Here is a 22,487-nt window from a genome sequence, read left to right on the forward strand (position 1 = left end):
ACGATTAGGAACTATTTGATTACTTTGGATTGAATCAGAGTGTTGAGTTTCTCCGTTTTATTTTTATTTTCTTGTGTTTTGCTGTTGGAGGCGGTTTCCCTGTCGACCGAGCTCGTGAGCGAAAGACCTTCTGATTGTAACGACGCCGCCCCGCCCCCAAATCAAACCAAACGTTATCTACCTATATTCAAATATTATCTACATTTAAAAAGTAATTTTTACAAGCAAAACCTCCGGATTACTGTCTTTGTCTGCGCCAAGTTGGGGTTTTTTTTTTTTTTTCCTCTTTTTGTTTTCTATCACCAAAACCCTTGTTCATTGGAGGGGGGAGGGAGGGACCTCTCCCTCGCTGCAAGGAGCTTGGATTGTTGTTTCCAGGACTTTTCCAGGCGCCTCTCCAGTCCACAGCCGTCAGGGGTCGAAGCGTCGCTGCTGGAGTTTCAAATTAAAAGCGTCTGGTTCTGGTTGACCAGGTTCATACCAAAATAAAGGTTTGTTTCCGCATCCGTCTGTAACGCCGTCGGCCATTTTGAATGTGCCGTCAAATCTCATGTTGATACACGAGGGGGACAAAAAAAACTAATACTAGAATCCAAACTAAACAACCGAGGAACCTTTTTACCGATGAACATTATTTTTTTTTTCAAACAATGGAAAAAAAATATTAACGTTCTTTATAATAGAAATCATCTTCTTGTCCTAATCCACAAAACATTCAATAGTTCCTTTAGAATACCTCAAATTAGTAATGAATATGTATTTAAGACTTTCTGGTTCGTTGACATTCCCACTATGCGAAGAGTTGAAATATCAATCGGTGAATCATTAATATTTAATGACACTCTAAAGTGATAATAGTTTGAGGTTTGGGGGGGGGGGGGCAAATCAAACTAAGAACCAAAATGTTACCCAAAAAAAAATCAGGATTCATGTTTTCAATGAGGAAACTGGAATTTCAGTCTGAACCTTAGAACCAAGCACACGGACCCGAGGAAGCAGCGTTAGAACCCACAGTGTTCTTTTATTTGGACTCTAAAAGTATTTGACAGAAAATAAATAGGAGGGTTATTGAGTTTCTAAGGGGTTGGTTCGATGAGTGTCTTTCACAATAAAAGCGTGTGTTTGCTCTCAGTTCAGGGCCTCTGGCAGCTGGACGCGGTCCGCTCCGTTCTTCAGCTTCCAGAGACGGTAGAGGCTCCATTATGTCGACGTCAAAAATAATGTTTGTCGTAAACGTTGAATAGGATTGTTCGTTTAAAGGACGACACTGTTTTATTATTTTTTTTAATGTGCCTATTAGGGAGAATTTGACGACTGCGAAACGAGCTCCCGGTTTCCGCGTCTTTGTCAGTTACTTCATTTTGACCTTTATTTTTTTTCTTTACGATGGTGCTTCCGCCCGTTCAATTAGAATTGACAAACTGACCCTGAACGTGTTACCGTTACATAGTAACGACATTGGGGGAAACGGCGGTTTCCCTCCACTCGGGGCGGATGGATCCTGTAAACATTGTGCAGTTGCGTTGATTAAACACCGACGTCGGCTCCGACACTTTAAGACAAAAGGACTTTATTGCACGTTCGTAACTCGTTCAACATCTTTGACTTTGTACAATGAAATGTTTTTAATTTGCCAATACTGGTTTTAAAGTTGGCTATCGTGGTCACTAGCATCGTGAGATATCTATCGTCTATATTAATTGTCGGCCATTTGGGAAACCGCACACCGCATAATACTTCTCTATATATATATATATATTTATATATAAAAAAAAACACTAGTCGCCAGAACCTGACTAGAAGAGAAACGTCACGCTCTTATTTTGACGTCTAAAACATCTCACGGTACAGTTAATCAACATACGCTCCAACCAGCCTTCAAAATAAGAGCCCTGCGAGGGAGGCTTCCTCATGTAGCTCAGACACATCATTCCCACACTCTCCTAACGGCGTTGAAAAAGGACGACGGCGTTTTCAAAAGTTAAAAAATAAACATCGAGGGTTTTTACTTGGACATAAAAAAAAAAAAAAGTAGTAGCATTAGTCACATTAATACAGAAATAAACAAATGGCACGTTGGAGTCCTAATTTCAAAATAGAAGTGGTGCTCGATGGTTCTCTTACTGAAGAGGACACAAAGTTAAATAAATTACTACATAACGTTACGTACAAATCTGGAGTAGTATGTACAAAGGAGTTATTAGACACCAAACAAAAACATCTACAATTCATCATGACACAGCAGTTTAACCCTATTTTACAGAGTGGGCGTGTGTGTGTGGGCGGGGTTTAAACGATGGCTGACGACAACAGTTCTGTGGCAATAATAAAAAAAAAAACCCAAAATGTTCCGACTTCTAAACAAACATAACTACAGAAGAAGAAGAGCCGAGGCCCTGGCCGGCGGCGGCGGTCCTTGTCTCCAGGCGACGCATCCCATAATACCGGTTTCCAATACGGTAAGAAAACAGATCCCTGCCGTGGCGGTTCTGAGCGGGACTAGTGGTTTCGGGCTGGGAGGGCGGGGCCTCCCTCCCTCCCCCTCTGAACGACCTTCACAGTGCATCAGCCACGCCCGCTTCTGAGATTCAGGGGGAGGAGTCTGTCCTTCATGACCGGCGAGCGGGGGGAGGGGGGAGTCCCAGAATGCTTTGCTGCTCTGCTCCGTGTCCATGTTGGGGGGGCGGGGGTGGTGCTAGCATGCAGCGGCTCCTCCTGTTTGTTCCTTATGGTCCGACGCCCGAGCCCCGAGTCCCTCCTCGGCCTCGGCGCTGCTCATTGGCTCCCGGTCGCCCCTCCCCCTCCGCTAGGCGTCGGACAGGCAGCTCTGGACGCTGTCCATCCACAGCTGAGCGTTCAGCCCGTCCTGCGCGCAGAAGTTGTAAACGCGTTTGGTCGTCTTGAGCTGCGGAGGAGACGGCGGCGGGTCAAGAACAATTCCCACACACGACGAGGCCGTTCATCTTCCATTGGTGTGTGTGTGTGTGTGTGTGTGTGTTCTGAATGAGGGCCGCGCTAGCGGCGCTACCATGAAGACTGGAATGTGAATGTCTTTGTTTTGTTGTGGACACGTTTTCCGTGGTGTTCACCCCAAAGCAAAGACCCTGATCAGTGCCGCGATAACGACCGGCTGCCCCAACGTTAAGTGTTCACAAAGCCAGTAGTAGTAGTAATAATAATAATAATAATAAAAACTGGGTAGGGACTCACATCGAAGAAGGCTTTGTCCTCGATGTTTTTGGGCGCTCCCATGGCCGGCGTCCCGGGAACCACCGACTCCACCTCCGCCAGCTCGATCACCCCTTTACACTCCTTGTCCTGACGGCTCTCGTAGTATCTCAGCTGGAGGCCCCCAGCGCGTGTTCAGTGGATAGAAAAAGACGCAAACTGGGATGAGAAGTGGGGGAGCGGAGGCGTGGCCGCCGGCACGCACACTGTAATACCCCGTCCAATGAGGAGCCGCTCTACCGTCCTCCATCTTTGTTATCATCGCTCCCACGCACAGATACAGGAAATGTTTATATGTATTTATGATGAACATCAGCTCTGACACAAATTCTACTTTGACTTGGTTCATGTGACATATTCAAGACTGAGGCGTTGAGCTACATTTTATTATTGTTTGTCCTTCCTGTTTCCAGAGCATGAGAAGCGGGTGGGGGGGCGTGGCCCTCTCACCTGATGCTTGGTCTTGTCCAGCACGAACCAGCGCGGCTTCCAGGGTTTGAGCAGCGCTCCCCTCTTGTACAGGATTCCCTCGTAGCTCCTGGAAAACACACGGCGCTCAAAAACCCCCAGAACAACCACGCAAAGCGTCGCGTCTAAACATCCCCACGAGGCACCGGCGTCCTGTTGACGACTGTAAACACTGTAATAGAGCCCCCCCCCCCCCCCCCCCATCCCATCGGCTCGGCACTGGCACCTGTTCTCGCTCTCGCTGCTCTGGAACTGGCTGTACAAGGTGCTGGTGCTGGGCCGCCCCGGCACCGGCGTGGAGGCGGCGCTGGCCTGGCAGTCCAGCGCCAGGTTGATGGAGGAGCCCACGCCGCTCTCCTGCAGGTACACGCCCTGCGAGCGCCGCTGGTGGCTCAGGTTGGACGACATCAGCAGGGAGCTGGAGAAGGACGGCTGCGGCGGGAGGGGGAGGGGGGGCGGGGTTATTCGAAGCATCCCGGCGAGCCCCCCGGCGGCCACGGCGAAGTTCGACGTTGCCGGAGAACCTCGGAGGCTTCGTGGTTTTACTTTACTTTTTGATTAAATTGGGGAACTGGACCTGCGCTCTGTGCTGCGGCCACCGGGGGGCGACGCACAACCGCGCAGCGTCCAGTGGTTTCCGCTTGGATTCTGTCTGGGTTTTTTTATTTTTTGTTGTTGTTTTTTGTTTTTGGGGAGCGAAGGGAGAGAAAACTGCATCAATGTCGACGTCCCAAGAGAAAATAAAACTTGGGTTAAAAAAGAAACTTTCTTTTTTAACCCAAGTTTTATTTTCTCTTCCTGACAATAATAACAAACATCTCCCAGCGCTCGGGTGCGTCTGGTTGAACTTTAACTCCATTTCTCCCCCAGACCAAAACATTTCAATCCGACACAATTCCTTCACCAAGGCGGTGTTTTTTGGGTGGGTGATGTGAACTCACCGTCTGTGGACTTTTTGAATTAGATACTAAACAAAAAAAAAATATATATATATATTTCTTTTTTTATTTTATTTTTTTAAACCGGGTCATTATTGATAATGTGAGCTCATCGTACCCGGCTCTCCAGCTTGGCCTCGCTCCTCTGCGTCGCCTTCATCTTGTCCCACGTGTCCTTCCACCTGTCGGACGCCTGACCCAGCTCCGCCTCCAGGCTCTGGACGTCCTGCGTAACATCCCAGAATACACTCAGTGTCGCCGTGGACGAGGTCGGCTCAATGGATTCATTTCTCTGCATCATCTACGTCTTAGAAATAATCAGCTTTTCAATGACAAGGTTTTTGTTTTTTCTTCTTCCCCAAGGACTTTTCAAGCGCCCGAACAAAGCAGGCGCCTGCTAAAAGCTTTGGGCTGATGTCGCTACGGTCAGAATGTCTGTTTGTTCTATTATACTTGCGAGGACCGGTCCCCGCTGAGCTGGCGTGTGCGCGCGCGCGCGGGGCCCTCGTACCTGCAGCAGCTTGCTGATGGCGTCGGGCTCCACCTTGCAGCGGTTGGTGTAGCAGGGCCAGACCACGCGGCGCTGGGACTTGGGCGCGGTGGTGGTGCCGCCGTCGGGCCTGTCGGGCGGGGCGTCGTCGGGCGGGCACTCGGCGCGGCCCCTCACCAGCTCCCAGTCGAAGGACGGGCCCTCGGACAGAGTCTCCTCCGTGTAGAAGTCCCACACCTTCAGGTTGGAGATGAAGCTGTACGGCCGCAGCACCTGAGGGCGGAGGTCGGCGTTACGGCTGAGTACCTGGCGGCGCCGCACGGGCTGCGCTGGAGGATTCCAAAGAATCCACAACTTCCTGTTCAACGTTAACAGTGAATATTTACATTCTGTGGATCATTTTTATGTAAGAGTGGAAGCTCCTCAATAATAATAATAATATCAATATCACCTTGATTATTACAACCATTTCTAACCAACGTCCTGTGTCGCTGTATTCAGTCATTTCGTCAGTCGTCATGGAACGAACACCGTACGTGTTCCCTGACGTCACTTCAAACGTCTGCAATTTGTTGTTGCTCCCATTGTTCAGAGCGGGGGGGTAAAAAAGTGTCTGGAACAAGACAACCGCAGCACGCACGGGCGCGGCCGAGGTTCTGGTCGGAACCGGGACGACTCGCCGCTCCAGTGGGATCGACGTTTGGGGCAGAAGCGATCGAGGCGCCGTCGTAACTTTGCCCGAAAGTGGAAGAGCGTCGGTGCGACGCCATCGCTTTGGGGAGCGAGGCGCTTAGCGACGTTGGCGGCGGCGACGCAGCTCCGCGCCTCTCGGGCGTTGTTCGCGCTCGGCCGCCGTTCGCGCTCGGCCGCTTGCTCCCTTGTGCACCGCGGCGCACAGGCAACCTGAGCCGATGCTGCGTTTAAAGGAAGCCCGGAAAAACTGGGACGCGTAAAACCCCAAAACCCCCAAAACCCCAAGGGGTCGCAGGAGACGTCTTGGCAGGAAGTCCATAGAAGCTTTGGAGGAAGCGTCCTGCTCTTTAGTGGCCGCACTGCGGCGTCCGGGAGCCGTCGTGACCCTTAAGACGCCGTCGCTCAGGGACATTTCCACCAGACGACAGAAGAGGAACATGCGGTGACTGAAGTGCAACGCGACCCAACGGCAGGACGCCCGCCGCCGCCGCCGCCGCCGCCGCCGCCGCCTGCGGCCGGATTTGGGTTGATTTTTATCGTGCACCGTTCCGTTTCCGTATTTTGCATTTCTCTTTCCTATTTTCTGTCGCCTCACTCTTATTATTTTTGCCCCTTTTTCCTGAGCGACGCTGCAATTACCCTCCGGCGCTGAATAAAGCGGACGTCCCTCCCTCCACCCGGACCTCCGGCGCGGCACGTACCTCCTCGTCCTCGGGGCTGAACATGTAGTTGTAGAAGACGGGCGTCTTCTTGTTGAGCCGCTCCACGTAGTCCCACAGCGACTTGCACACCTGGGGGTTCTTCCGCTCGCCCTTCTCCTCGTACAGCACACCTGCAGCACACAGCGGCCACGCCCGTTACAGCACCTCGCCAACAGACCCCCCGCCGGGGAGTGTGTGTGCGTGTGTGTGTGCGTGTGCGTGCAGTCGGAACTCTGAGACGGGGCCGTGCACCACAGGAAGTGATGCGGGCCGTGTATCACATACAAGGTGTGGGGGAAAAGGAAGGAGGTTGTGAGGTTGTGAACCTGCGCAGGCCTCAGTGCAGCCTGGGTGTTTGAATCCTGCACGCTCAGCGTTTACAAGCAGGTCTGGTTGGTTGCTTTGTTTTCTTGTCGCCGCTCACCCAACTCGATGCGCTCGTAGTCGGAGTCGAGCAGGAAGGTCCTGAAGCGGTTGGACACGTAGTGGTACGCCAGGAACTTCAGGTAGAACTGAGAGAACTCAAACTCCATGGGGAACTGCAGGTGGATCTGGGGAGAGGAGGGCGTGGTCATTGTCAGACAGAACAGCTCGTCTTTATTATTAAAAATATGGTTCAAAACAATCATGCATTTTATTTATAAAGTGCTTTTTCTCACAAATCAAAACACTGAACAATCAGTAAAATCAGATCAAATGTAAAATAAAGTATATTTATATATAAAGTAAGAGGAGCGGTGGTAGATACCAAATAATATATTTTAAAAAACAACAGATAAAAGCTTTGAAAACTAACGTCTCAAACATTTATTGTGTGTAAATATTATGACTGGGTTAAAAAAAAAAACACCACACACACGTGTGTGTGTGTGTGTATATATATATGTATATATATGTATATGTGTATATATATATATATATATATATATATAAAAAAATTCTGATTTTTGTTTGAACGCTACGCAAATAAAATAGATATGGAAAAATATACAATAAACAGTTTAAATAAAAATACAGCAACATAGACATTAACAATAAATATAATCAAAAAAAATTGAAATGAATCCTCAACCCTCCCTCCATGTGTGTGGACCTGAGCCATAACTACCAACAACCCTGTAAATAAAACATTCATCAATCGGACGGTTCCTGGAAGCGGCGGCGGCGGCAGGACGACCCGAAAAAAAACAAAAAACAGGAAGTGGTGTCACGAGTACAACAACACAGAGACAAAGCAGTCGACTACACATCCAAACACACTGCGACCAGAGGAAGGAGGAGGACGTTTGCAGAAAGCAACGCTGCAGTGAAGCCGCCCAGCGCCAGATTTGAAGGGGATTTTTGAACCAATGTTGTTATAGAAATATGTTTCGTCATCCGAACGGATGGACACGTGTTATTGCAAAGTTTTATTTTGTGTCACTGACGCTCAGTGTTAAGCTAAATTTTTTATTTCCTTTTTGGGTTTCTTTTTTTTTTTTTTTTATTAGATTCTGTTTTGGGGTTTTATTTTTATTTTACATTAGCTTGAGGTTTGCTACCTTCAAGACTTCATTTCAGTGGCTTTCGGGCTTCGCAACATCAGAAATGTTGACCCTGACTCGCTCTGACCGTAACTACACGTTTGCGTGAATGAATTCGGGCAAAATGAAGGCCATTCAATGACCTCCAGGCCTCACCTGGTGGACGCAGTCCAGGAACTGCAGGAAGACGGGGGTGAAGCCGCTGCTCTGGCTGGCCAGGGTTTGCGCCCCCCGGTGGCTGAAGCGGTGTCCGAACGACAGCCACTCCTTCTCCACCAGCAGCCGGAAGCCGTCCAAGGTGCGGTAGTACGGGTCGGACAGCAGCTGCACCAGCGACACCACCTGCAGGGCGGTGGGGAGACTCCTTGTTATGATCCCGGTTCTTCTTGTTTGAGTTTATTTCCTTGTCCCGCATTGAGTTGTTAGTTCTGATTGTTGTGTTTTTTGTAAATTTCTAGGTTTATTTTTATTATTCATTGTATGTATATTTTTTGGTTTATTGTTCATTGCCAATTTTTTCTCGCTCATTGTCAAGGTTTATTTTTTATTTAGTTCATTTTTAGGCTCATTATTTTTGTAAACGTTTAGATTAATTGAAATTGTCTAAAATGTTCTGTCTTCTAGTTAATTTTTAGGCTTTTGAACATTAAAATATAATAATAATAATAAACAGTATATACACACACACACACACACAGTATATTATTGTTATAATATTATAAATATCAAACACATCATATTATTACTATTATATATTTTGTTAATTTAGTGTATATACTCTCCCGCTGTACTTCATGTTCCCCACTGAGATGCTGTCGTCGTACTCCCCCCCCCTTATCTTAAAACAACATATTTTCATAAACTGTTTTTCCAAAACATTATTTTTGGAAAAGACACGGGAAGGTTGTGTAACCGGGAGGAGTACAGTTCCAAGTAGTAAAATCCGTGTACTGAGAAAATAAATTCCAGGAAACTCTGACCTGCGTGGTGACGTCCCAGCCGTCCTCCAGACTGACCATGACGGAGGAGCCGCTGTTCAGCAGCTCCACCACCAGAACCGACACCTGCAGGACCCTGTGCAGCTAAAAATACATAAAAACAACATTATGCAGGACAAATGTACAGGATTTCCTGTTTAGCTACTTCCTCATCAGCTGTTGTTTATACTGAATTTAAATGCTCACAACAATTGTTAAAAACACAAAAGGAACAGGAAGCAAGATAATATACTAATATGGAACAAGCTAAGTCTGCTTATTCTACTTAAGCTGCCAGGATAAGTTATGAAAAGTTAGGACAAGTTAAGTTGGGATAAGTTATGTTAGGACAAGTTAAGTTAGGAAAAGTTAAGTTAGGAAAAGTTAAGTTAGGAAGGTTAAGTTCGGATACATTAGGTAACGATAAGTAAAGTTGGGACAAGTTCAGTTACGACAAGTTAAGTGAGGATAAGTTCAGTTAGGGTAAGGTGAGTAAGGATAAGTAAAGTAAGGATAAGTTATGTTAGGAAAAGTTATATTAAAAAAAGTTAAGTTAGGGAGGTTAAGTTAGGACAAGTTATGTTAGGAGAAGTTAAGTTAGGATAAGTTAAGTTAGGAGAAGTTATATTAAAAAAAGTTAAGTTAGGAAGGTTAAGTTAGGAGGTTAAGTTAGGACAAGTTATGTTAGGACAAGTTAAGTTAGGATAAGTTATGTTAGGAAAAGTTAAGTTAGGACAAGTTAAGGTAGGATAAGTTATGTTAGGAAAAGTTAAGTTAGGACAAGTTAAGGTAGGATAAGGTGAGTAAGGATAAGTAAAGTTAGGACAAGTTATGTAAGGATAGATTATGTTCGGAAAAGTTAAGTTAAGACAAGTTAAGGTAGGGTAAATGATGTTAGGACAAGTTAAGACAAGTTAAGTTAGGATACATGTTAGGTTAGGACAAGTTATGTTAGGAAAAGAAAAATGAGGACAAGTTAAGTAAGGATAAATTACATTCGGATAAGGTGAGTAAGGATAAGTAAAGTTGGGACAAATTAAGTTAGGACAAGTTAAGTAAGGATAAGTTATGTGAGGATAAGATAAATTAGGATGAGTTAGGACAAGTTAAGTTAGGATAAGTTAAGGTAGGATAAGTAAAGTTATGACAAGTTAGGATAAGTAAAGTTGGGATAAGTTAAGTTAGGATAGGTTAGGACAAGTTAAGTTAGGATAAGTTACATTTGGATAAGGTGAGTAAGGATAAGTAAAGTTAGGATAATGTAAGTTATATGTAATGTAATATGTTAAAATAAGTTCATCTAGGATAAGTTTGGCAAGGACAAGTTAAGTAAGGACAAGTTAGGACATGTTAAGTTTGGATAAATTAAGTGGGGATATGTTAAGTATGTATTTAAGGTAAACTAGAATACGTTAGGTAAAATGTTGCCCTACTTGCGTACATATGGCTGCTAATAATTGGTTATATGGATATACGATTGCTAATAATATCCACATTACTAATGATTATTTCTCAAATATTTATTGTGAAAATATCTTTTGAAAGCACCCAAGGTCATCCTCGGAATATCAATATCAACCTAAAATCCTGTAACCTTGTTAAACACCGATCCAAACAAACAAAAACCTCCAATGCGATGATATTTATATATTTTGTGAGTGCTTACCAGGCTCATCCACTCAGAGTCCTCCAGGCAGCGGTGGAAGCTCATGCTGGGGTCGGGCGAGGGCGAGCTGGGGACGCAGGCCTTCATCAGCTTCTTGAAGCTGTTCTTCACCTGCCGCACGTCACACACCTCGATGGGAACCACCTCCCACTGCTGGAACGAGTCCTGCTTCCCCCCCTGGACGACACGGAGGGAACAGCAAGAAGGATTCAAAACCAGACGTCTGCCTGGATATTTCCAGGTAATGCATATCAAAATATCCAATTATGAATTCTAAACGCCAGGCTTCCCAATGCGACTGCAATTCACGACATGGAACTACAGCGTCATTTGAATGAGGGAAGAAAGAAAATATAAATGATAAATGCGATAATATTGAATTAATATTGTTGATTAAATTATTGAATTAATGAAAATCACGTTTGCATTAATAATATTATAAAATGATCATTAAACATGAATTATTTTCATTTTTAATTTTGAATGTATAAAATTAACTTATATGTGTATATTATTGATGTTCCCTGAATTTCTCCCAGGGGGACTGAATAAGAACCACCTTATCTTAAAACAAAATACAAAAAGGAAATAAACAAAAATAAAGTGAAAAAAGGATTTCCATCCGGATGTCTGCTTATTTATTTTGACATATACTGTATAAATCCCAATATCCAATTATGGTTATGAATTCTCAATACAGATATATAAAAAAAAGAAAAGAAAAATGTCACCATACTTTATGGTTTTAGACATGAATATGTGAATAATAAAGTGCAAGTTTTGGAAACTCACTCCTCCCCACCGGTCACAACTTTGATGAAGAATAAAGCACATTATATAAATACTATATTAGAATATTTTTCTTATATTATATACATATATATATATATATATAAGAAAAATATAAAATATAATATATCAAAATAAATAAATATAAATAAATAAATATAATATATCATATTAAATTGATATATATATATATATAATAAAACAAAAATCGGACAAAATCTGTTTATGTTGAAATCAATCTGATCTGAGATCTGATCTAATCTAATTCCAAGACTATAAGATGACTTCTTAGGCCTAATGTTTCTAACTTTTTGCAGGACGTTGGTGTTGTGATGTGTTATTTGTGTTAATCCTCTAAAAGCTGATTCATTTCCTTCTTTCCTTTCTTCCTCTCGCACCTTGAGCTGGCCCTTGTCTCCGATGATGTAGAGGTAGGCCCTCTGCTGGCGGAGGAACAGGGCCTCGCCGGGGCCCCCGTTGGGCTGCGGGGACTCCTTCCCCGCCAGCCGGTTCCCCACGTCGGGGTTGTAGGCACTGAGACGCCCGCTGCCGCGGATGCTGCCCCACTTCCCTGGAGGGGACGCACGCGCCCGCGCACACACACACACACACACACACACACACACACACACACACACACACACACACTATGAGTGCATGCATGCAACAAGAGAGCGACATAGGACAGATACACACAAACTAAACATATATTTAGAGGAAATCGTAGCAGAAAGTATTTTAATCAGGTTCATCAGCAAAGCCATACACTGAACTCCTTGATTGAGCAAACACACACACACACACACACACACACACAGTGTGTGTAAATATTGGCACTCTGATAGGGCTGCACGATGACAATCAAACAGGAACTTTTTTTCCCAGTTAAAATTAAGGGGGTACTTCATTTTTTTTTTTTTTTATTTGTTATTAAATCAAACAGGGCATATATTTTTTTTTTTAAATAAAAACTCAAATGAGGATTTTCTTTGATTCTTTATTGAATTAAAGGATTAATCATTGTGGGTTTTTTTTCTACGAGCCTCGGGCTGACTAGGTTGAGGGGGAGTGGGACGGCGACGCCCCCACTGGGATGGATAAAACATCACAGCCAGCGAGACATTCAGAAACGGCGCGTCATCGCATTCCATGTGGCCGTGAGCGCGGCGTCGGCGAGGCCGCGACCAGCGAGGGGTCCCAGCCGGGGCCACAGCGCTGTGCTCACAACCCTGACCCACGCAAGGCTCAACCCTTTTTTTTTTTTTTTGGGGAGATTCGTTTCCCCACGACTCACTCAGTAAAAAGAGTCGCTCCGTCGCCCCCCCCACCCCGCCCCCGGTTCGTTTGATTCCCTCGGTGTCGCGCGCGGTGAGTGAAGGGGAGTGGAGTCCTCACAAGAATCACTTCACCCTGACAAAACGATGTGTTTCAGTGGAACCGCATCCAGTTCGACATCAACGGCGCCAAACGGTGTTTTTTTTTGGGTTTTTTTCCCACCTTGGACTCGAATCTATGGCTCAGTGATTATTTTCAGTTTGTGGGTCAGAGTTCAACTGGCTTCTGCGGCGAGTGACTCCCGAGTCATTTTAAAAGACTCGGCGGCGGCGGACAAGCGGTCGGCGAGCGGCTGGGTTTGTGGTCCCGGCGGTTGATGGCCGCGTGGGAGTATTTCACTGTCGCGCGGGAAGCCGCGGGGAGGAGCGGGGGCCCCCCACCGGCACCCCCCCGCGTCGTGCAGCCCTGCAGCCACGTGCACCGAGCGGCCATGCCGGCAAACAAGAGTCAGAGGCGGCGGGGGCGCTACGTCTAAGTCTGACATCTACGAGGACCACGAGGGACTCGGGGGCGACCACCCGTCGTCCGCTGCACCGGACCAGACGGAAGTAGTCAATCAACCAAGTGAAGAAGACAAACCAAACCAGCATGCACAAGGCAGCCCTCTGACCAGAGGGGGAGGAAAACACACGACAGGAGCATTAGTCCTGAGAGGAGGCGGCCGGCTGTGACATCACAGGAAGAAGGGACCAGACGCACTCAGCTGTTAAGAGATTTGATTGGTTAAGGAAGGGGGGGGGGGTTGGGGGCGGGGCCTACTGTACCTCTGGAGGGCGTCCTGGCCTTGCCAGACACTTTGGGCTGAGAAAGAGAGATGACCCTCGCCCTCTGACCCAGAACTGGTCAGAGTCAAAGGACAGAGACGCCGTTAACCAACGCCTTGGGTTCCACACGCACGCACACAACCCATAATAACTACGTTATCAAGATTGATTTTTTTTGGATCGAGTTTAGGCCTCGTATCCCCAGCTTGGCATTGTTATTGTCATTGTAATCCAATAAAAATTTAACGAATAAAAATGATAATAATAATAATAATAATAATAATATCCCCAATTGCCACATCAATTCTTTTTTGACAGTTTTAGATTAAGTTCAAGTTAAGATAATGATTGATGGCTAATGATTGAATATATTTGTAGCTGACAAAACATAACATGTTTTCGGCAGAGATTACATTTAAATTAAACAAAATAATCTTATTTTGTAAATATTTCTTAAATCTGCATATTTTCCATCAACTTTATTTCAGTCGCTTACACCTGACGGCACAGTCACCAGAAATTGTATATTTACAATATTTAAATTGTTGATGCTGGTGGACGTCAATAAGAGGTTTCCTGAATGTGGTGGTGTTTCCAGTCCAATTTTACAATATTATTAGAGACAATCAATACAATTATACTAATTTTACAATATTATTATATACTTTTATTATTGGTATTATTGGTATATCTTTGTATATATTTCATTATACATTTTTTAAAAATTTGTCCTTCTCGAGTCAACCACATTTTGACCGACTGCAGTGGACCCACACCCACATACACCCACAGCAACACACACCCACAGCAACACCCACACCAACACACCCACACCCCCCCCACACCCCCCCACACACACACACACACACACACACACCCACACACCCACACACACACACACACACACACAGCAACACACCCACACCCACACCCACACACACACACACACACACACACACCAACACACCCACACCCACACCCACACCCACACACACACACCCACACACACACACACCCACACCCACCCACACCCACCCACACCCACCCACACACCCACACCCACACACCCACACACCCACACCCACACACCCACACACCACTCCCACACCACACTCACCTCCTCGGCTGAAGGTTCCGGGCGTGTCCTCCTTGGATCCCATCACCTGCTTCATCAGAGCACCGATCTTGGGCTGCCGCAGTTTATCTGAGGAGTCTGCGGGCGGAGTGGTGGGATCAGCGTTTGATTCAAATCAAAAGCGTCAGGACTCAACGCAACATGCAGAAAATTTCAGTATGTTGACATTTTACACATCATAACCATCCCCCCCAACCGTTCAGTTCTACTTGATTCTGAAATTAAAACATTTAAATTAACTCGTGACTACAGTGTTGTTTTATAGTTAGTTTGAATTATTTTCCACCTAAACTGAATAACTTCCAAAGTATTGACATTAACATTTCCTCAGATCCACTCGTTCATCAAATTTAACAGAATTGAATTGCATCCGAGTATTGATATCATTTCTAGGTAAAGATGGCGCCGCATCATCAGCATAAGGTGACACCTCAGCCACCAGGTCACATAGAACTCTGGGTATTTGACATCCACAGCAAATGTTCCAAACATGCAAAGCCACGGCCATGACGAGGGGAGAGGAACGGTCTCCCCTTCCACTCAACCAGCTTTCATTTGCACGACCATCACCTGTGAAAACACTCAACCTTTAGAATAGTGTGTGTGTGTCATAGTAAAGTTTATGTAAAATGTATTATTATGGTTTTTGTACATGAACATGTTCACACGTTTATTCCATTAGTTACATGACGGCACTTTCCCGCTTATTGGGTCATTTGATTTGTTTTCCTCTTCTGTTAATTTTTGTTGTTGTTCATCATTGGGTTTAGTTCATATTTCTTAAGTTATTGCCATTGAACTTGTTATATATTTTATTCCATTGTCTTATTATTATTGTCTATTTTTTGATGTGAGCTGCTTTGACAGTGTAATAAACCTCTGGGGATAAATAAACTATTTATCCATCCACCTCTGTCTGTCTGTCTGTCTGTCTGTCTGTCTGTCTGTCTGTCTGTCTGTCTACCATCCATTTAAATATCACAGTGTAACCCACCTGAGGTGCTCATGTGTGTGGAGGTGAAGCCGCTGAGCGTGTTCCTGCCTCCGCTCTCGCTGTAGGACGGCATGGAGCTGATGATGGCCTGCAGGTACTTCTCCTGCTCCAGGCTGGTGGAGTCGGCCTGAGACGGCACTGAGGGCGCGCACGCACACAGGCACACACACACACACACACACACACACACACACACACACACACACACACACACACACACACACACACACACACACACACACACACACACACACACACACACACACACACACACACACACACACACAGACCTTACATTATTCAGAAATCACAAAAAAATATATAATAACAACACATAAACGCGATCAAACAGTTTGTTCTGGAATTTACAATTGACGCTGTAATCTCAAACCACCACACACATCTCGTGTTTTTACTTTTTATTCTTTACTGGAGCTTCATTTCAGTTTTGGTTTTGTCCTTTTCATTTAAAATTGTTTTTTTTTTTTTACTTTCATCTTGTTGTGTTTTTAGTCAAGTCAAGTCACACATTATTAATAAAGCGCATTTCATACCAGGGCAAAACAATGCGCCTGACTATTATTACACCCAGATTTTTGGCTTCATTCTTTGTCTCCAGGGACAGAGAGCTGAGATAAGCTGCAATTTTCTGTCTCTGAGCCTTTGCACCAAAGATGAGTATTTCTGTTTTGTCTTTATTCAGTTGTAAAAAGTTCTGTGACATCCATGCATTAATATCATGAATACACTGAGTGAGGGAGTGTACGCGGAGTAGGTCATCAGGAGATAGGGATATGTACAGTTGTGAATCATCTGCGTAATCATATGTGCAAGTGGGAGCATATAGAGGTCAAACAATAATGGGCTCAGAATCGAACCTTGGGGAACTCCACATACAATATCCACTTTGTTCGACACAAAATCTCCAATGGACACAAAGAACTGCCTGTCCTGGAGGTCGGTTCTGAACAAGTTTAGAACCGGACCAGATAGGCCGACCCATTTTTGCAATCTCGCTAATAAAATCTGATGCTTAACAGTGTGGAAGGCAGCACAGAGCTCCAGCAGAAGAACAGATCGTTTTTTAGCATTAGTGCTTAACAACTTTAATAAGTGCTGTTTCTGTGCTACGGTGAGGTTGAAAACCGGACTGATAAGTGTCTAAGAGGCTGTTTGAGGTTGGATAGTTGTCAAGCTGAAGTTAAACAGTTTTTTCAAGTATTTTGCTGAGGAATGGCAGGTTGGAAATGGGCCTAGAGTTTTTACCTCACACGCTTTACTTTTTTGGTTTACATTTTTCTTTAATTGTGTCTCTTTGTTTGTTTTTTAAAAGTGCTATATAGATATAGAAATACTTAATTTACTAACTTACCCGGACAATATGGATTAATTTATCACAGTAATGCTGAGGAATTTTACAAATGATCAACATTTACTGGATCTGGATATCTGCTTATAACACTTAAATACCAAGTTAGAATTCAAACAAATATGAAAACTTGAGAATTTCAAATTTACATATATTTTATATAAATGTTGTTACATAAGTTTGAATTTAATGTAAAGTATGACAGACCAAAAAATGAAATATTTTCTATCCTATACTGTTGTCATTACTTTAGACTACATTATTTTGAAATATATGAAAAAAATGTAAAAAATTACATAAGTTATTTTGAAAAAAAAAATCCATTGTGAAATATCAATTTGACAATTTCTTGATTTGGTGATGATACGATACCACGACACAAAAGACAATGAAAGCTACAGTAACAACAACAACACTAACACTCACGTTGCTACCGGCCGTGTTTCAAGGCTCTGTCTACATGTAGTATTTTTTCTGCTTTTTGGCCCCATCCTCACGAAAACTGCATTTAGGAACTGGAAATGAAGCTTTTGGAAAAGGCCTTCCAGGGTGGAGGTTTTTCAAAACTCTGTTTTCTGAGTATTAGTTTGGAGGAAGTAAAACAGAGCTTCTTGAAAACACTGAAGCGGGGAACCTACGAGCGATGGCCGACGTCCAATCTGTTTACATGTGGTCAGTACCTAAAAGTCTCTCCCACTTTAGGAACGGCGTCTGTACAGCGTCGTGTCTGAATATCATGAAGAAGCTCAATACGCTGCATGCGCCTCATGTTTCTTGTGGTGATTGGCATCAGATTTCAGGACATTATATTGCCCCCTACTGGCCTGGTGTGCTCATGCCAATGTTTTAAATCGCCATTTTTGCACGTGGACAGGATTTTGCAAGAAAATAGGTCTTGATAAACATCCCCATCCGTGTGGAGGAATGCGGTGGAGTTATTTACCGGCGGTGGGGGCGTTGGGGGACTTGAAGAAGCCCACCACACCCTTGGCGTGGAGCCCCGCCGAGCGCAGCAGCACCGCCTTGGTCCGCGAGTTCCTCCAGCACACGACCGGGAAGCGGTTCTGACGGTAGCAGCGACAGATCCGCTGGAGCGTAGAGTCTGGGATGCTCTGAGGCACGATCAGCAGGCCAGGGTAGCTGACACACACACACACACACACACACACACACACACACACACACACACACACACACACACACACACACACACACACACACACACACACACACACACACACACACACACGTTAATATTTCATAAATTTGTACGCATAGCTCGGGTCAAAAAACGACCCGAAAATGTTTTTGTTTTTACTGACTTCATACTTACTTTATCTCACTTGTTTACTGACTGTTCTAACTCATTGTTCATTACCTCTTTTTATTTTTCCATATATTTTGGTGAATAAAGATTTTGTTATCTCACTCTGTACTTCGTGTTCCCATCTGAGCTGCTGCAATGCCTAAATTAAAGTACAATCTCATCTTGTATGATCTTAACTTATTTATAAGTGTGTCCATATTCATGAATCAATCAATCAATTCATATTGAATTAAACTATTTGAGATACAATGAGTCCACATCATCAAAAAATACTGCAATGAAGGAATTCCTGGAATTTTAGAGGATTTGAATATTTTGTTGACGTATTACAGACAGTGGATTAGGCTTGGGCGCGTGCGGTATTTTCACAGAATCTAAACATCGCCCTCCCCAGTCCGTGCCTCCGTCCAGGAGACCACGAGGAGCGACGGGCGGAGCAGCAGAGCGCGCAGACAGACCTCATTCGTTTGCTTGCACAGAGAGGACGTATGTGGACGTGCGCGCGCAACAGCGAGGAAGCAGTTCAATTATAATATAGATAATACAATTATATAATGATTTTTATATATTTTTTTAATAATTGTTATCCAGAGCAGCCAAGTCACATGCTTTGAAGGTGAGAATCAAGCCTGTCAACCTCTTCACACGCCACACCTCCTATTTCTCACGCTGAGAAATGTTTTATTCTACGCATATATTTCCTCACTGGCACTTGCTCGGTGTCTGTCACTGCTGGTGTGGTGAACAGGAGATCCTTCCCACACGCACGTTATGTGAGCGCCCACACGCAACCTCCTAGCCGGAGCGGCACAAAGCGATCCGTTCTCCGTGATCTGGCATAAGGGTTGACCGTCGCGCCAAAGAAAACAAATACAGAGTGTGTGTGGGTCGGGGGGCAGTGTGCAATAAACTGGCGGGTTTGCAACAGTTCTGACTGCGTCCCCGTTCAGCTTAGTCCCTGTTAGGTTGCCACTCTGGCAGAGCCGCCTGCCACGCCCCACCCGAGTGGTGTTGTCGGGGCCCTTGGACACAGAGACACAGGCAGACATGTTGCAAACACAGCAGTTTACTGTAGAGAGTGGACGGATGTAACAAGCCGGGAGCAGATGGACACACGTCATGACAGAGGCTCTGCTGTGTGTGTGTGTGTGTGTGTGTGTGTGTGTGTGTGTGTGTGTGTGTGTGTGTGTGTGTGTGTGTGTGTGTGTGTGTGTGTGTGTGTGTGTGTGTGTGTGTGTGTGTATGTATGTGTGTGTGTGTGTGTGTGTGTGTGTGTGTGTGTGTGTGGGGATGGGTGATTTGCCGGGATTGCATTGCAATCTAAAATTTTGGTCCACGTGGTATGTTCACTTTTAGTCATTTTGTGTCAGAGCTATTTGTACTTTTACTTTGAAGTAGAAGATGAGAACAGAGAACTTGTAGAAGTTGGTGAGGATGTACAAAAGAGACGGACATGTAGCTTGGTGTGCGCTCACCTCCTGCAGACGGTGTACATGCGGTTGACGGTGGAGATGCGGAAGGGTTCGTTCTTGGAGCGCGTCAGGCTGTTACTGAGCGTGCCCAGACCCAGCCGCTGGTAGTCTCGGCAACAGGCGCGCTCCACCACGTTGCTCATGGTCTGGCGGTCGGACGAGCGCATGGTGGAGGAGAGCGTGAGCGAGCTCTGGTCCGGCTCCTCCGACACTACGGAGCGGAGGGACAAACAAGAAGACAATTTAAAATAAGATAAGTTAATATCAGATAACATAAGTTAAGATTATATACGTTTGGGTTTGAGAACAGTTTACACACTGCTATATTATAGATTTATATATATATATATATACATATATATATATATATATATATACTATTATAAATATTTATTTTATATTAACGATTATATATTACAGGTATTTATTTGTTTTCATATTTATATAATATCTATATATTATATTTCCCATCACTGATTCACTTATTGTTTTATTTAATTTGTTTTTAATCATAGTTGTAATAATCTTTACATGCCTGATCGTGATTATCCAAGCAGATCACAATCTTTTTGTAAAAAATTTATTATCATTCCACGATCATATGTTTTCTTCCAAATTTAAGCAAAATTTATATACGATTTAAGAAACCACAATAAATAGAATGTGAATTAGGTGAGTTGAGCCAAGGAAAATAAACTGCCGACCGCAATTTTTATTTTCTAATATACAATGGAAAATCCACTAGAGGTAGACATTGTTAAAGGTTTTCATTTTTTTTTTAATTAATATTTTATGACTGTGACGGCCCTATTTTATCATTTATATTTTAACATTTTATTTAAATAAAAAAACACCCATGATAAAATGGGTAACGACAGAAACTCTAAAATGAAAACTGCATGTTTGTCTCAGAGACGGATTATTTTTGGCACCGATGTCGACTATGGTCTCCATCCCGGAAGCCAAAAAATGCACTCAGTGAAAAACTAATTCTGATTCAGAAAAACCAACAACAAGTTACAGGTGAATCTAACACTTTTTCTCTGAATCACCCTCACATCAGGCCACGCCCACATCCCCACAACAAGCCCCGCTCCTCCCACGACAGGCTCCGCCCCACGCAGCGTACCTGAGATTTCATCCTCGTCCAGCTCGGACTGCAGGCTGCTCCTGTTCTCCCAGGTCGGAGGGGCGTACTTCTTCCTGGTCACGTACTGCCGGCCGATGGTCCTCTTGGCGGTCTTCACCAGGTTCTTGGACAGAGTCCTGAGTGAGGAAACAAGGTGTTGGAGGTGAGGCTTTTAAAATACCTGACCAGAGTTAATTCTCTGAATGAAGTATTATTATAACTTAGATCTCTGCATTTGACCCATCCTAGTACGTGAGTATCTAGGAGCAGGCCTCAGTCAGACTCCAACCCAGAACCTTCTTGCTGCGAGGCAACAGTGTTATCTAGCATCAAGTGTTGGCGTGTGACCCTCAGGGCCCCTACTGGATTGGTGGGCTTGTGTGAGCGTTGTAAATCGTTTTCGCATCGGCGTCCCATTTGGGGATTTCTCTTAAGAGTCTTCAGCCCTCATTTGGCTGAAACAGGCTCCAGATATTAATGGGGAGGGGAGGGTCCAACAATGGAGGGTCTTTGTGGTGTGGACTGAGCAGCCACACCTGTCTTGGGTCTAGATAATTGGCTCCGGGATCAAGGTGGCTGTACGCCTGTTGCTGGTTAGAGTAACCAACGACAGGTTGGTCACACACACACACACACACACACACACACACACACACACACACACACACACACAGAAGAGCTTCCCTCATGACATGTGTCCATGTGCTCCCGGCTTCTTACATCCGTCCACACTCTACAATCAACTGGTGTGTTTGCATCATCTCTGCCTGCTGTATGGCCGAGTGCAAATGCCATCGCAGCGGACCTTGAAATGAGCGCCGGGGCCTCGTCGGGCAACAAACCAAACCATACATTTCATTTCGGTCTTGGAGGCAGCTCACGGCCTCTTTTAAACCACGCGTCTGAGTTTGTCACACTCTATGTGAATTCATTCAAGAGCTGCTGGTGGAGCCTGCAGCGGGGAGTTAATGCTCCCACGCACGCACACGCACACACACACACACACACACACACACACACACACACACACACACACACGGAGGAAATGGAATCTGCGGGGCCAATAGGAAAGTTGTCACATTTTCCTCTGCTGAATTATTCAAAAGGGCAGAGTCATGCGCCCTTCATTACTCACACACGGGTTCGGGGGGAGTTAATCACTGAAGATATGACACAGCAAGAGAGTGAGTGGTCGGGGGTCAAGGGAGAGGAAAGAGGGAGAAAGGAGTGGAACGCAGCAGATGGAAGTGAGAAGGAGTTGTGCTTAATAGCACCAGGGTGACGACGCTCTCGTGTGGAAAGGCCGTTGGCACGTACAAGCACACACGCGTCTAGCACACACGCGTCTAGCACACACGCGTCTAGCACACACGCGTCTAGCACACACGCCTCTAGCACACACGCCTCTAGCACACACACGTCTCGCACACACACGTCTCACACACAGGTCTACCACACACACGTCTCACAAACACGTCTAGCACACACG

The 22,487-nt window shown here is 44.9% G+C and overlaps 1 protein-coding gene across 2 annotated transcripts in view; it reads right to left on the reverse strand.

Annotated features, from left to right (window-relative positions):
- Positions 1 to 1,979: 1,979 nt before the first annotated feature.
- The window catches only part of sbf1 (SET binding factor 1), an 87,418-nt gene continuing 66,910 nt past the window's right edge, over positions 1,980 to 22,487 (reverse strand). Inside the window, exons 25-42 of one of the 2 annotated variants that reach the window (XM_080022381.1) lie at positions 20,999 to 21,135; positions 19,873 to 20,080; positions 18,014 to 18,210; positions 15,702 to 15,839; positions 14,690 to 14,785; positions 13,573 to 13,647; positions 11,872 to 12,044; positions 10,685 to 10,861; positions 9,022 to 9,123; positions 8,198 to 8,383; positions 6,943 to 7,069; positions 6,519 to 6,649; positions 5,146 to 5,397; positions 4,753 to 4,860; positions 3,923 to 4,128; positions 3,679 to 3,766; positions 3,211 to 3,342; positions 1,980 to 2,905 (exon numbers count right to left, since the gene is read on the reverse strand). In XM_080022381.1, coding sequence (XP_079878507.1) covers positions 2,807 to 2,905; positions 3,211 to 3,342; positions 3,679 to 3,766; positions 3,923 to 4,128; positions 4,753 to 4,860; positions 5,146 to 5,397; positions 6,519 to 6,649; positions 6,943 to 7,069; positions 8,198 to 8,383; positions 9,022 to 9,123; positions 10,685 to 10,861; positions 11,872 to 12,044; positions 13,573 to 13,647; positions 14,690 to 14,785; positions 15,702 to 15,839; positions 18,014 to 18,210; positions 19,873 to 20,080; positions 20,999 to 21,135 — 2,632 coding nt within the window. In that variant the 3' untranslated portion in view covers positions 1,980 to 2,806. The remainder of the gene's footprint in view (positions 2,906 to 3,210; positions 3,343 to 3,678; positions 3,767 to 3,922; positions 4,129 to 4,752; positions 4,861 to 5,145; positions 5,398 to 6,518; positions 6,650 to 6,942; positions 7,070 to 8,197; positions 8,384 to 9,021; positions 9,124 to 10,684; positions 10,862 to 11,871; positions 12,045 to 13,572; positions 13,648 to 14,689; positions 14,786 to 15,701; positions 15,840 to 18,013; positions 18,211 to 19,872; positions 20,081 to 20,998; positions 21,136 to 22,487) is intronic. The other variant, XM_080022382.1, reaches the window with a different exon arrangement.

This window comes from Zeus faber, assembly GCF_960531495.2.
Source record: "Zeus faber genome assembly, chromosome: 21".
Taxonomy (NCBI): domain Eukaryota; kingdom Metazoa; phylum Chordata; class Actinopteri; order Zeiformes; family Zeidae; genus Zeus; species Zeus faber.